We start from the raw sequence: 14,753 nt of genomic DNA on the forward strand, positions 1-14,753 counted from the left end.
TCATTCTCTGTAAACCTTGCCCAGTTTATTACTTAGCGCTTACTTAGTTGGAGAGCTGTGGTCGAGCAGTAGTCTTCCGAATAGATATGGTTGCATTATGTACAGTATACATAAAATGTAATTATTATTAAACTGGTTTTGCATTTTTGCTTATGTATTTTTATTCCCCTGGGTTGCATATATTGCATAATAAGGTTATGCAATATGATAGTATTATTATTAATTTAAAAAAAAATCACATTACACAATGCACAATTGTTTCACAATTGTAATGTAAACCCCTGTGTCTTGTCTGATTTATATTATTATTATCAAGATCATATTATAAACAACTTCATGGTCTCGCAGTCAAATAGATACAATAAACCATGGATTTCCGATAATTTAGATACTACAGACCCAAATATGATCATCCTTGTGTGAAAGACCCATCCTAAAAGTTACCTTTAAAGACCCAATTAATAAAATCTGTAAATTGTATTTGGAATATATATACTAAACATAAATATATTAGATAATTTAAATATATATATATATATATATATATATATATATATATATATATATATATATATATATATATATATATTTATGTTTTATTGTATGAATATTTTTGTTTTTATTGCTGTAATGTAGTCTGTGAAATGTATTGTTTATTTATATCATTTATGTATTTATTTATTTAAATCAAATTTATTTAGTAATTTACTTAATCATATTTATTTATTTATTTTTTTTAATTTATTTATGAAATTTATTTTTTTTATTCTATTCTCTTATACTAATGCACACACATACAGTACAGACACATGGTCACGCGAGCACACATGGAACAAATGTGTGCACAGAAACTTGTCAGCTCTGACACATGACTTTATCAGTAACATAGTTTTGCAACTGAAAAGCTACATGACATTTCTCAATAATGCCGCTGTTTTTGAAGACATTAAACTTACATATTCACTATTTGTAGACATGCTGTTGTTGTTGAGAGATTCTGCAGTACTCTGGTAATTCACACATGCTAAATCTCTCTCTCTCTCTCTCTCTCTCTCTCTCTCATACTGATCCAATTACTAACGTAACCTTGGTTCCCTGAGATAAGGCTTATGTTTACACTTATGGGGAAACTCCTGTTTACTGTAAATACTGAAGCTTGATTTGTTCATGTTCGTGTAGCTGCACAAACAAATGACACGCCCGCCCACTGTGGGGCCATCTGCTATACAAGTCGGCTCTGAGCGCCATTTCGTCAGAATCTTTGATGGCCACAGTTATTGACTCGCGTGCAGCCTTATAGCACGGCATTCTATGCAATGCTTATTCCCTTATCTCAGGGAACTGAGGTTATTTTAATAACCGTAGTGTTCCCTTTCATACGGTCTTTCCCATTGCATTGTATGCTTACAGGGAACACATCCAATAGCGTTGTGCTATAAGCCAGTGCAGAACAGAGCCGCTCTTTGAGCCCAAAATGAGGGCTTGTAAAAAGCATGAGCCAATTATGAGACCCTAGCCACAGGCTGGGATCTACATAACAAGAACTTTTCTACTTACACAAGGGATTACGTAAATTAGGCAGACAAAACCAGTGCCTGAAGAGCAGGGACAGCCAAGTTATAAAACCTGGTGAAAATAGATGGCAAAGACCAGCCAGCAGCCACACAGATATCACCAATAGGAACTCAGCTGGACCAAGCCCAGGAGGAGGCCATTCCTCTGGTGGAGTGGGCCGTTGCTCCAATAGGACACAGTAAGCCCACTAAAGCATAAGCCAGGGCTATAGTGTCAACTATCCAGCGAGATCTGTCTCTGCGTCATGACTGGCATCATTTTAGAGCGGCCTCTGAAGCAAACAAAGAGCTGCTCTGAATGCCGTAAATTGCTAGAGTGCTCTATATACACTCTATGAACCCAAGTCGGACAGAGTGAATTCTGACCCCACTCATCCTCTGGGTTAGGAAGAGCCAGAAGGGTAAAGACTTGTGCTCTGAATGGAGTGGAGATGACTTTAGGCATATAGTCGTGTCTTGATTTGAGGATGACTCTATTGTCATTAGGCCCAGAACGGTTCTTTGCTCCATGCTGCACATCAGTCAGAAAAGACTGAGCATTTAAGGGCTTCTTGTAGATGGGGCTCTAGCCTCCAAACTGTTATTAATCACCCTTGTGTGGAGCTGTAAAGACTCCTGTCAAGGTGCCAAACATTAAGGCTCCACAGCTCGGGCCAGGGATGCCAGATCATGCCTCTTGTTTGAGAGAGGAGGTCATTCCTCAAAATCACCCTTGTGTGGAGCTGTTTGAGAGAGGAGGTAGTTCAGAAGCACCTGACTTTCCTGACCTGTCTGATGACCTGAGGGAGCAGGGCAATCAGAGGGAAGGCATACAAGTGAAACTCTGGGCCATTTGTGTGCCAGAGCATCTTGCTCCCTCGAGAAATATGTTGGGCAGTGAAAAGCAAAGAGGTTCGACTCTGCTCTCCCATGGACAGACCAAATCGTTTGAACCACTTGGGGATGTAGTCTCAATTCACCTGGGGGAATTGTCCCGGGACAGCATGTCCGCTGGTTGGAAGCATCTGTCGTGACCACTTTTCTTCTGGAGGTCAGTCCCAATGGGACACCCGTCTGAAGCAGGCGAGGGGCCGTCCAAGGGACCACTCCTCTGACACAGTGGTGGGTCACCTTGAGGTGAAGACGTCAGACATCAAGCGTGGGAGAGTACCTAGGTTTTATGCCAAAATTGGAGAGGCCACATATAAAGCAGGCCCAACGGAATCACAGAGGAGGCAGATGACATGAGGCAGAGCATCCTTTGGAAGACTCTAAGGAGACAAGAAGTCCCAAATCTGAATGAATCCACTAGCCAATAAATTGTCATTAAGCGTTCCGATGTAATCCAGACCCACATCTGGGCCGAATCGATAACTGTCCCCAGGAAGATGACTGACTTGGCTAAATTTATTTTCAGCCCAAGATGCTCCAGGTGGCTGAGTAACATCAACCTGTGAGTGAGAAGTTCCTGCTCTGATCTGGCTTACACAAGCCAATCATGAAGGTAATTCATAATTAGGGGTCTGCCGATCTGATATTCAGTATCGGTATCGCTTCGATACTGACATTTTCTGCCGAATCGGGGTATAGGTCAGACGAAACTGATCAAAATCTGATATAGTACGTGTACTAATCTGTGTTATTATTAAGCCCCATGAAAGCCACATAAACATTATAAAACACAATGAAGTTTTTGTGCACTATAGTTTAAGTGTTCTGAAGCCATTTCACAGTTTAATGTGAGGTACAGGTAAATATTAAAGTCAAGTTCACGTCAACTCTTCTCTCCACTGCGGCTGTCACTCCTCCTCCATTCAGCATTCAAACTGCGTGTTGGTTCTGTTACGACAGTCAAGATGATGAAACTCTATCCAAGATGATTTGTTTCTAATGTTATACTTGATCTGTAAATAAAGATAAATCTTTTTGCATAAAAAGAACTTACTTTGCTGGAGTTTCGTGCTGTTTCTAAATCATGTAAATTTCTACCAGATATCTGGTTAGATCACAAGACTGGAGTAGAGAGCACTTTGAATTGTTCGTCACGAGCACAGTAACTGAAATTTTAAACATATTTGATACACTACTCATCAATATCTCTTCACTTTGTGCCTTGAACTTCTCTATGTGCAGCTCTGCACGCTGTGACTCCGTGTTGCTTCATGCGTGTCATTCTGTGTACGGTATGCGCATAAATGCTTTATACCCCTCTGTATTTGGAGCCTTTAATATTATAATACTTTTGCACAATGAAATTTTTTAATAGCCTTTCTTGCTCTATCCTATCTATCATAGGTTGCTGCCTCATTACTCTGCTATACATTTAAAATAAATGTCTTTTAATTTATACAGTAGTCTACATTTGAAGTGGATCAAAAAAGTTAATCAAAGTCAAGAATGGGTATGGTTTTGCTTTTAGGACAACTTTGATGAAAGGTTTGGATCCAATTGAAATGTTGACTACATCCCGTTTTCATCAGTTTACACTTACAGGTTATAAAGTTTATTGTAGCTATACGGGCACTCAGTTTTTTCTTGTTGTTTAATACATTTGGCCAAAATTTCATGATATAAAAGAGGAACCGCTATGCACAGGTTATTTAAAACCTACAAAAGTATACTGGCTCCAACTGGACAGCAAATGCTAAGACTCTTCTCCGCTCTTTAAACACACAGAAACATTAATCTAGTCTTTATAGACAGTGTTTTGGTTTACAGGACTTTATTTACCCTTGCGTTGCAAAGTTCAAAGTCTGCGTTGCGGCACATCATTTTGAATGGAGGCAGGTTGGAGTTATGACATTTGACTGACAATTTGAAGATCCAATGGCATTACGAGGCTTAGTCACAAGCTCTTTCAAAAGCTTTTCATTGGTTGAATATTTGTAAAACCCACAAACAGACATAACGATGACCAATAGCACTGATCTAAAATAATAATAACGAAATATATTTTCCATGGCACACCCGACAGCCTAGTATTGGTATGTGGATGGGGTTTTGTTTGATTATGGTGCTGAGTGTGCGGGAATGGGCCCAGGCAGGGTCTCTGGCGTTTAGGACAGCGGTTCCCAATCCCAGTCCTCGCTTCCAATCTTCCGCTGTCAGGACTCTGATTCTATGGCAAGTAGCAGGCTTCGAGTTTATTCTTCAGTCCAGCAAGGAGATGATCTTAATGAATCAGTCCTTTTGAACTAATGAATGGTTCCCTGGCTCATTCATTAAGACAGAGATTTGCCACCACCTACTGGCAGTTTTAGTTTCATATTTAAAAACAATTTATTTTCCCCCATCATTTTGTATTTCAATGTTAAAATGTCATATTTAAAACATTAATCTCATATTCAGCTCATTCAGTTTCATATTATTTATGCATTTGTAACTGCTTTTAATGCATTCATGCAACCAATTTTATATTTAGAGGTGGTTAGCATAAAAACAAGAAATTAAAGGTAATATGCCCCTTGCCTTAAAGGCTTTGTTCACCCAAAAATGAAAATTGAAAATTTTTGGGTGAACTAACCCTTTAAGTATTCCAAAGTATTTACATTAAGAAAATAAGTTACAAAATACTTTTAAAGCATGTATTTTGTAATTTGTAGTGAAATACATTTTAAAATTAACCTTCCCAACCCTGGCAATTTGCATGTGTGAAATTTATATTTAATTTATAACACAACCATGCATGACAGCACTGAATATTTCCTTCAAAACATGCATTTGTATTTACTATAATAGGCTGTACTCGTGGCAAAAGAGACGTTTATATTGGAACGTTAACCTGATGTCTGAACAATTAAAATGTGTTCAAAGACTCTATAGAATAATTGCACCATGTTTTTAAAGCAATTAAATACTTTTTTTTGTTCTTTGTATTATTTCCAAATATGTTTAAGAAAAAAAAAAACTGTTTACATAATTTAAAACTGTTTTTATTAGCAAAAGTCAAGCAAAAATGCATTTTACTATATAGTATTATAAAATGTAAGCATCAAATGCTTGTTGTGAAAATGATTTTTGCTTCCTGTTTAGTATTATAAATTGTAGGCATTAGTTGATGGATTTTTTTTTTGATGTAAGGTGGTGATGGTCAATAGTTTTTTTTTTTCGAACCAGTGGCAGTTGCAATACGTATAACCTAAAATATACTATTAAAGAACATGCAGTGAAGAAAATGTAACTGAAGGAAAATCCTCTATTAAAATAAGCATCAGCAGAATGGTTAAATGCATATGATTAGTGGTTTAATGCAGTGATTCAGAAATAAGATCATGTACATTATGTCACGTAAGGCAGGAGATGGTAGAGTGGGTGATCATATCACAGCTTTGGCTTTATCATGCCCATCATCTTGTCCAATTTCACGGCAAGTCCCATGTCACCCTTAATCTTCAGCTTTCCAGACATGAATGCCACAGTGGGCTTTAATTTCCCTATTGATAAAGAACATGGTTTTCATCAATGCTTACATTTTTTTATTATTCGGTTTCACCCCATGTGATAATTATGTCAGTAGTGTGTAAAAGTGCATTAGCGACACTTTTTCTACCTTCAAACATCTTGATGAAATCTGAACTGTCTAAGGTCATGATGACATCAGCTTTGACAGGTGGTTCCCCGCTGCCTGCACTTCCTGCATCGTTCTTCAGATCAATGTACCAGACTCCAGCATGATCACCTGTCAATCAAGCCAGCAAACATTAATAAACACAGATGTGAAGGGTGGGACATATGCAGCAGAAAGGGGTCTCCAACCCAACTCCTGGAGAGCTACCGTCCTGTAGATTTCAGCCCCAAACCCAATCAAACACACCTGAACCTGCTAATCCAGGTGTTCAGGGTTACCTGATAATTACAGACAGGTGTGCTGGAGCAGGGTTGGAACTGAAGTCTACAGGTAATGGTAGTTTATGACACAGCCATGTTTTATGATTTGTTATTACACGGCTCTGTGGAATACTTGATTCTGATTGGACAGTCGCGACATTCCAAGGTACGTTATCCCTCGATAACAACCGGTAAAAGCTGATAACACAGATCGACGCTGTACTCTTGCTTGAACAATTTTTTCTTGGTGGAAGCTTTGTGTTTGTTTAGCTTATAAAATATTAAAACTCGATTCAAAATGGTGTACAATTATTTAATTATGTTATCCTGGTATCGCGGACTCGCTCTCATTTCATACAAACGCAGCTACGATTGTTTTGTACGCTGTAATGGATTATAAGAGAACTAACAAACTGGTAAGGTTTAAAATTTTCTTTTATTGCCTTAATTATTTTTTGTGGTGAAATGTAGTGTATTAAGTGGTTTGACTGCACCGTTTCCCTTAAATGTCCGTTTGGTTTGAATTTGCCGCTTGCTCCCAACTGCTGTCTTCACGGAAGCTTTGCATTCAACTCAAATCAATATTTTGCGTCTAATTATTTACTTATGTGGCAAGTAGCCATGTAATAAGCGGGATAATGTACATTCAGACAGCTGTTCTCTCAGATTAAACCCCTTCAGGCTGATACAATACTGATCCTGATCACCCTGTCAGTAATGTACATCCAGACAGCTGTTTGGCTGGATTTATATTTTGCATTTTTTTTTTCTGATGTGGATTATATATTTGGGGGTGGGACATAATTATTCTATAAAACCTTTAATAGTGCAGAATTGTGATACACCTATGGGTCCAACATAATATTTTCAATTTGAAATACTATACATTTTAATGTATATTTGCGGTTACAGATTTCTATTAAATCATATTTACATAAAAACATAATTAAGACAATAAAAGTTAAATGCATGCCATACTAAGTCTTATTTATTAGATGAAAAGTTGAAATTGACAAAAGAAGTCATAATGACTTAGCATGTAAATTTCCAATTTAAAAAAAAAAAAATCATCCAATTTTTCAGTCATAATTATGAGATATGTCAAGAGGCTTGTAAGTCAGCAGTGACTTATCTCATAATTTTGACTTTTAGTCATAATGAACTTGTAAAGTCAGAAATTACTCATAATTTTCATTTTCCATCAAATAATTGACTTAGCGTCTCATAATTTTTACTTTACCTCTATTTTGAGGTATATTCTATCTCATAGTGACTCTCATAATTTTTTTTGTCCTAATTATAAGATTAAAAGTCACAATACACTTGCCAGCAATGAAAATCTCGTAATTTTGATTTATCTTTTCAGAATATGACCTCATAATATTGCCTTTTTGTGTGGCATAATTTAGATTTGTAATAACTGATTTACCAAAGCACTTTTTCTCCCTGTGTGGCAGAAATGGGCTTCCATACCCTATAGTTTATTATTCAGTAGAACAAAACAGGAAACATTTTGAAGAGTGTCTTAGCTAACAGACATAAAGCCTTAGTACTTTAAATGTGATATCATAAGTACCTGATAAATCGAATTTGTACACTCCTTGTGTGGTTTTCACTATATCTGGACTGAGAACTCCTCTGATTATGTTGTTGAACAAGTCAGAAACAGGTCCCGTGGCAGCAGAATCCGCACTTTTGAAAGCTGGAGTGGCACCTGAAGAGAGACTTAAAATATTGGCACTAACTGAGATGTCTGCTGAAGTATGCTTGGAAATGAATGGAAATGTGCTGTTATGCCTCATAACTCACCATGCTCCTTCATCTGCCTGGCTAGGTCCTCTGGCTTTTGATCCAAGAAAAAGTCAGGAAGCAATGGATGATCTAAAAAAATTAATGATATGTTTTATGTGCTTTGTCCACATTCATAGTTTAGTATGTCAGAAATGTCATGTTATTGCATACAGGGTCTAAAAAATAACTTTGAAATAACTTTTAAACAAACCAAATTACTGATATTCATAATTATTGAAAAAGAACAATTATTACTTTACCACTTTAACATGAAATATTAATATTGCATAACCAACCTGGCTCAACAGCATACACATCAAAGTCCCTAATGCCCTCCTTCCTGAGAATGTCCTCATCAATGACAAACTGTCCCGTGAAGCTGGTGGGTTGTTTAAAGATGGCGTAGGCTGCATCAGCCACGATCTCCACCTTCCTGCACTGTTTATCAATCCCAGAACCACCCAACATGTCCATTAATGTGGTCTGGATGGCTGAAAGTAGATGATGCAACAAGATTAATTCAGTTATCATTGTTGATTTTGATTTATATTCAATTCCACTTCTTTATCATAGCATGTATCACAATACATACTGCTCTTAAGCTTTGAATATCAATAAAAGTGAAACAATGGTACGTGCACACCATTTTCACAAGAGACATCATAAAATAACATTTGCACAATGCATTCAAGGTATATATTTACATTTTATCAATTTCGCTTTTCCTGAGATTTGAACCCATGACCTTGGTGTTGCTTGTGACATGCTCTACTGTTTGAGATTTAAGAAATGTACACTTATCTCTAAAAAGAAACAAATCGCTGAATGAAACCCTGTCAAGTGGATTTAGCTCTCTTGGGTGATGTATATTGATTGGTTATTTTTTAATTATGTGGTTTTTTTTGAGTTTGTGGTTTTGTATCATTTGTGTTGTATTTTGAATGGGTTTTTTTTTCAGTAATATGTTATCATAGCTTTTATTAATATTTTAAATTTGATTTAATATTTACATCTCTTTTATTTTTTACATATCTGTTTTCACTTTGAGTTAAAGGGTTAGTTTTATCATTTTTATTATATATATTATTAATTTTTTTTTTAATTTTTAGATATCTGTTTTCTGTTTGTGTCATAGACAGCAACACAACTGTAATGTTCTCAGGTCTACCTGTCTTGGGCCATAAGGCATTAACAGCGATAGATCCCTTGAACTCTTCAGCCATTCCAAGTACACACATGGACATGCCATACTTTGCCATAGTGTACGCTACACAGACACAGCAGAAAACAAGATCAGTGTCATTATTACTGAATACACCCTCGAGCACTGAAGGTAAGAACGCTCTTGCGCTCACCCGTGTGGTTTTTGAACCAGATGGGATTGAGGTTTAGAGGTGGGCTGAGGTTAAGTATGTGAGGGTTCTTGCTCTTCAGAAGATGTGGAATGCACAGTTTAGACCTGTCATGAAAACAGCGGCCACAGTTAGAAGAATATTGTGGGTTCAAAGCAAGTTAAGCTCTACTGACAATATCTGTGACAAGCTGTCGATTAACATAGAAAATATTTCTATAATTTACTCTGATCTGTTACTCTAAAGAATAACTTCTACTCACGTCAGGTACGTTCCCCTGAGATTGATGCCCAGCATAAGGTCGATTTTCTTCATTGGCGTTTCCAGAGTTCCTGTTAAATTGATGGCACTGGCATTGTTGACCAATATGTCAATTCCTGTCAAGAGAAGCATACAAGATGAAAGACAAAATTACAACCTGGTGCTAGGAATATGAGACATTTCATATACTGTACTTCACCTCCAAATTTCTCCACAGCTTTTCCAACAGCATTATTGATCTGCTTCTCATCACGGACGTCTACGATGCACGGCAGTGCTTTCCCTCCAGCAGCTTCAACTATCAAACAGACGTTAATCAGACAGACTTATCACATGAAATCATATATGAAATATTTAACATTATGTACAGTAACTTGGATGCTCTGCAGTGAATGGGTGCCGTCAGAATGAGAGTCCAAACAGCTTATGAAAACATCACAATAATCCACATAACTCCAGTCCATCAATGAATGTCTTGTGAGCTGAAAAATTCTGTTTGTAAGAAACAAATCCATCATTAAGCTGTTTTAACTTGACCAAAATATGAGTATCCATACTCCATAATAACGCTGCCTCCAGTGAAAACCTCCATCACATGTTGTGTCTCCCATCAAAATCCACCAACATATTTGTTTAGAGCTGTTTTTGAACTGTTTTCACTTATAAACAGTGATTTATTTTTCACTGAAGAAAGTTATATTATGGATAGATGACTTGTATTTTAGCCAGAAGCAATGATCTGAAAAGCCTTAATGATGATTTTGTTTCTTGCAGCGATTTGCTTCACAAGAGATTAATTGATAGACTGGAGTTGTGTGGATTGCTTGTGGATTATTGTGATGTTTTTATTGTTTGTTTTTTTTTTTTTTTACTTTTCCTTTAAAATATAAAAGTTACTGTTTTTACTGTATATTGCTCAAATAAGCCTTAGTGAGCGCAAGAGACGTCTTTCAGAATTGTATTTGTCATGAAACCAGTTTGAGACAACCTTTGCTTTGCATGATCATGATGGAAGTAGCTTTTAGAAGATACTGTACATTGTGTCCAAGAGTGATGCACAACAACAGTACAGTAAACATTCAAGTGATGATTGGTTGGTTAGTAACAGCCTATTGGCCATCAATCAAAGCCAGAATCAACAGCATGAATCCATGGCCTTGTGACAACAGTCCAGGCGGGTGATGTAACGGTGTCAGGAATATTTTCTTGGTACACGTTAGGCCTGGTAATACAGATCAATTTTCATGTCAATGCTTGTTATATATAGCCTGCTATGATTGACATGAACAACACTAAATAATTGCATGGAAGAAAAACTTGATCGAATCATTTGCAATGCATTCACTGCTGGTGGCTCTCTCTTCAGGATTATGGGTAATGTAGAAATAACCTGGGAATTTAGTTTTTAAAAACTCAACTGTGTTGAGAAGTTAAATACATTAGCTATAGATTAAAATCACTTTCTCCACAAAGACAATGAACGGGATTTTTACTTTTGAATTTCGTCTCTGTAGTGTCCGATTAAAAAGGTGTGTAAGAGCAACCGAGTCCTGCGCTCACTCTCTGCAGCAGCTGTGTAGATGGTGCCCGGCAGTTTGGGGTGAGGATCAGCGGTTTTGGCAGCGATGACCACATTGGCTCCGTCCCGCGCAGCTTTGAGAGCAATGGCCTTGCCAATACCTCGACTCGCTCCGGTAATGAAAATGGTATATCCTGCCAGCTTCCTAAAGTGAATGCATAATCATATAATAATCCAATCCTATTATAATCAATGCATTATACAAACAATAACAGATTACATAATTAACCAGAGATGGATATATCTGTGGATATAATCATATTCTTATCTAAGTATTGTGACTAATCAGTCAAACTCTGCAATTTTACCTGCCATTTGTATCGAAAACAGCAAAGGTTCAGAGATTTTTATTTTAAAGTTATGTTGCACAATTGTGTAACTACTTTTTGTCAACAGTGCTATGAAAACATTTATTGCACTCTTTCTGTATTTCACCTGCTAAGTCACAGAGGTTCTCTTATATATAACATTATTTTTATTGATTGATTGCACTTGTGTTGTCCATTTTGTCCTGTGTCATGAAGCACTGCTGTATATCAATGTTATACATCACATGGCTGTTTGTTATGGCATTCCTTGACAGCTGCGCATAGGAAATTAGGGTAAAGGTCAAATTCTTAAAAATACTGCAAACATACCATAATAATGGGAAATATGTTTCTATAATCTGCTTAAGTCAGGTTCAATAGATTGCAGTTAAATTACGTCGGAAGCAACGTTTGACCACACAGTCTAGTAATAACATAATATCGTGCGTAAATAAGCTCATACGTATAAAACAAGTATTCTAATACCAGTAAACAACAGCTTGGTTTATTAAAGTGCACTACAACAAAACACACGGGCTAAGTAGCAAGAATGAGACAAACTCACCCTGTGTTCTGCAGCATTGTGTCTCCTGTACAGTGTCTGGGAACGGAATGAACTACAGAAGCACTGCGTGTAACATTAAACTCAACACGTACTGAACAAGCCAAAGACCTCCAGACCTTACTCTAGAAACATACACTGTATCATTCATTCACTCATTCACTCTAGTAGTTAACACGCTACTGTTTTTAAAGGAACATTAAAAAAGAATGTGACATTGGAGAATGGAAGGGAAAACTGGAAAGGAATTGGTCACATAAATATAAAACCACAAATACTTTATTAATTGCTGTGTTATTCAAAGAGTCTCTTGTAATGCATGATTTCACTAAATAGCAAAAGATATTATTAGATTGTAATAAAATATTTAAAAAAAAATTCCTCTTTGCATGTAAACAAACAAACAAACAAACAAACAATGTTAACGATAAATTTGCTAGGAAATGCAACTTTTTATGATTATCTGCATATTAACACAAACAATACTAAGACATTTTTAATTCATAATGTGTAATAAACAACATTTAGAACAGGTAAATAATAAAATAATAATAATAATAATAAAAGAGGGAAATGTGCCAAATTCAACCCTTTTGCTTTATAGACCAATTTCAGTGTTTGCAAACAGTGATGACGTTTTTTTCTGGTGGCAGAAAATTACAGTTTTAACCACAGTCTATGGTTTTAACATAGCAGTCTATTCAAGCCATGGAATAAAATAATAAAAAAATGTATATTGTCTATATTGTTGTCATCGTATATATAAAATTAAATAGAAGACAAATTAATGTATGTATATTAAAATCCCTTAAAATAAAAAGTGATGCAGTCGTTAAAAATAAATAAGTGATTTATTTGTAATAATTTATGTTTTTGTATTTCTACAAATAAAAACTACAATCTCTTTCTCACTCTCTGTGTTCATTCAGCTGATTCTGTAGCGCCCTCTAGTGTGCTGGAGCGCTGTGGTAGACGTGGCTTCAATGTCATCTGAATAGAAATTGTGGCAATACATAATATTTAAATAAATGATTTACCCAGTTTTGCATTTTTGTTTTCTTGTTTCCCTTTTTTATTATTTATTTCCCTGGGTTGCCTACACCCTGTTGTTTGTCATCTATTGTGATTATATTATTGTTCCTAATATTTTTTTTTCTTAACTCTGCCCCATAACAACATGCAATTGTTTCAAGAGCACAATATAAACAGTCAAGCAGACACTATAATCCATGGGTTTCAGTCTCCCCTAAATATGATCCCTTAAATTAATAATATGTCAATATATATATATATATATATATATATCTATATCTATATATATATAAATAATACATTATTTATTTTTTAGAATAATATATTTATCTAATTGAATCAAATGTATTTATATTGTTTTGATAAAATGTAATTTTAGTTCATTATTTTTTTCACTTTTATCTTCTCCACAGACTCAACGTGCCTTATCCTTTTGTGGCCCTCTGGGGGACCCAGGACTCCTAGTTTAAAACTCCCTGAAATAAACTACAGTATTCAGATTTCATCTGATTCATATTCTCGATGCATTGGAATAGTTTACATGTATGCTACGTACACAGTTTCATGTGACACACACACACAGTCCATGTAAGCACAAGACTGCAGTTCAGCTGGTCCACCAAGTGAAACAAGTTCTTACACGCTTCAGGTACAGAGAAGATGACATCTTCACTGCTGTCCTGATACGACACGCGTATAAAAATAGTCATTATTTAAAAACAAACATGGACATTATTTCTTAAGTAGCCTAATAATTAAATGCACCAGAGGCTCGCTCCAGGAAGTATTTGACACTTGAATGTATCGACTTCGTGTTTACTGCAAGCGTCAAGCTCTTAAAGCACTTCTCCAAGGCCCACTACCCTAATTAATAAATATATCCCAAGAACAGAATCATCCTCCACAGAGCTTACAGTGCTGATAGCATCAACAAATGATCCCAAACACGCGCTGGGCTTGAAAATAGCGGACGCGCGGAACTTCATTGTCATCGCGCGCCACAGCGAACTCTATTTTGGTGCTTTCAACAAAACGTCCAGCAAACAAAAATATTACTCGGTTCTTCAAAGGTGTGTCTGCTGAAAGGGGAGGCCATTTTGTACAGAGAAGCTTCTGTACATGTATGTGTGTGTGTGTTCGCGTCAGGAGCAGGAAGTGTGTGCGTGCCTTTGTGCTTGAGAGTGACTGTGTGTTGGGCAGCCGAACTGTACTAACAGCAGCACCCTTTCTTCACTCCCTGGGCTTGCATTGTTATTCCGCCTCGCCTCTGTTTTGCTCTGTGCAATGGATGGGTATGTGAGTTTCAGTGTCTTATTCTCCTATTGCGCGCTTGCTGAGTTGATCTTGTGTTGAAGTGTTTGCATTATTGTGTGTAATGATAATAATAATGGCACGTCAGAAATGGCATGGGAAGAAAAGTGGGGGAGGGAGCGAACGCGTAAACTGCTAAGATGTAACCATAGGCTGCTTTTTTTATTTTTAAATGCA

General features: G+C 36.5%; 2 protein-coding genes across 6 annotated transcripts in view; one reads left to right on the forward strand and one right to left on the reverse strand.

The window, feature by feature from the left end:
- Positions 1-5,775: 5,775 nt before the first annotated feature.
- On the reverse strand, positions 5,776-12,389 carry LOC109062799 (hydroxysteroid dehydrogenase-like protein 2). The gene is made up of 11 exons (XM_042732228.1): positions 12,237-12,389; positions 11,345-11,508; positions 9,984-10,082; positions 9,786-9,900; positions 9,527-9,630; positions 9,340-9,438; positions 8,468-8,662; positions 8,190-8,261; positions 7,957-8,094; positions 6,103-6,231; positions 5,776-5,986 (listed from the first exon to the last, which is right to left on the reverse strand). The coding sequence occupies exons 1-11, from the start codon at positions 12,251-12,253 to the stop codon at positions 5,874-5,876; spliced, it is 1,245 nt and encodes a 414-aa protein (XP_042588162.1). The 5' UTR covers positions 12,254-12,389; the 3' UTR covers positions 5,776-5,873.
- Positions 12,390-14,415: 2,026 nt separating this feature from the next.
- The window catches only part of ptbp3 (polypyrimidine tract binding protein 3), a 65,866-nt gene continuing 65,528 nt past the window's right edge, over positions 14,416-14,753 (forward strand). For 2 of the 5 annotated variants that reach the window (XM_042732233.1, XM_042732229.1), the window contains exon 1: positions 14,445-14,557. Coding sequence is in view for 2 of the 5 variants with exons in the window: in XM_042732229.1 (XP_042588163.1) it covers positions 14,554-14,557 (4 nt within the window). In the remaining 3 variants the exon portion in view is untranslated. Of the gene's footprint in view, positions 14,558-14,753 lie in introns of all 5 variants that reach the window. The other 3 variants (XM_042732230.1, XM_042732231.1, XM_042732232.1) reach the window with 3 other exon arrangements.

This window comes from Cyprinus carpio, chromosome B10 (assembly GCF_018340385.1).
Source record: "Cyprinus carpio isolate SPL01 chromosome B10, ASM1834038v1, whole genome shotgun sequence".
Taxonomy (NCBI): Eukaryota; Metazoa; Chordata; class Actinopteri; order Cypriniformes; family Cyprinidae; genus Cyprinus; species Cyprinus carpio.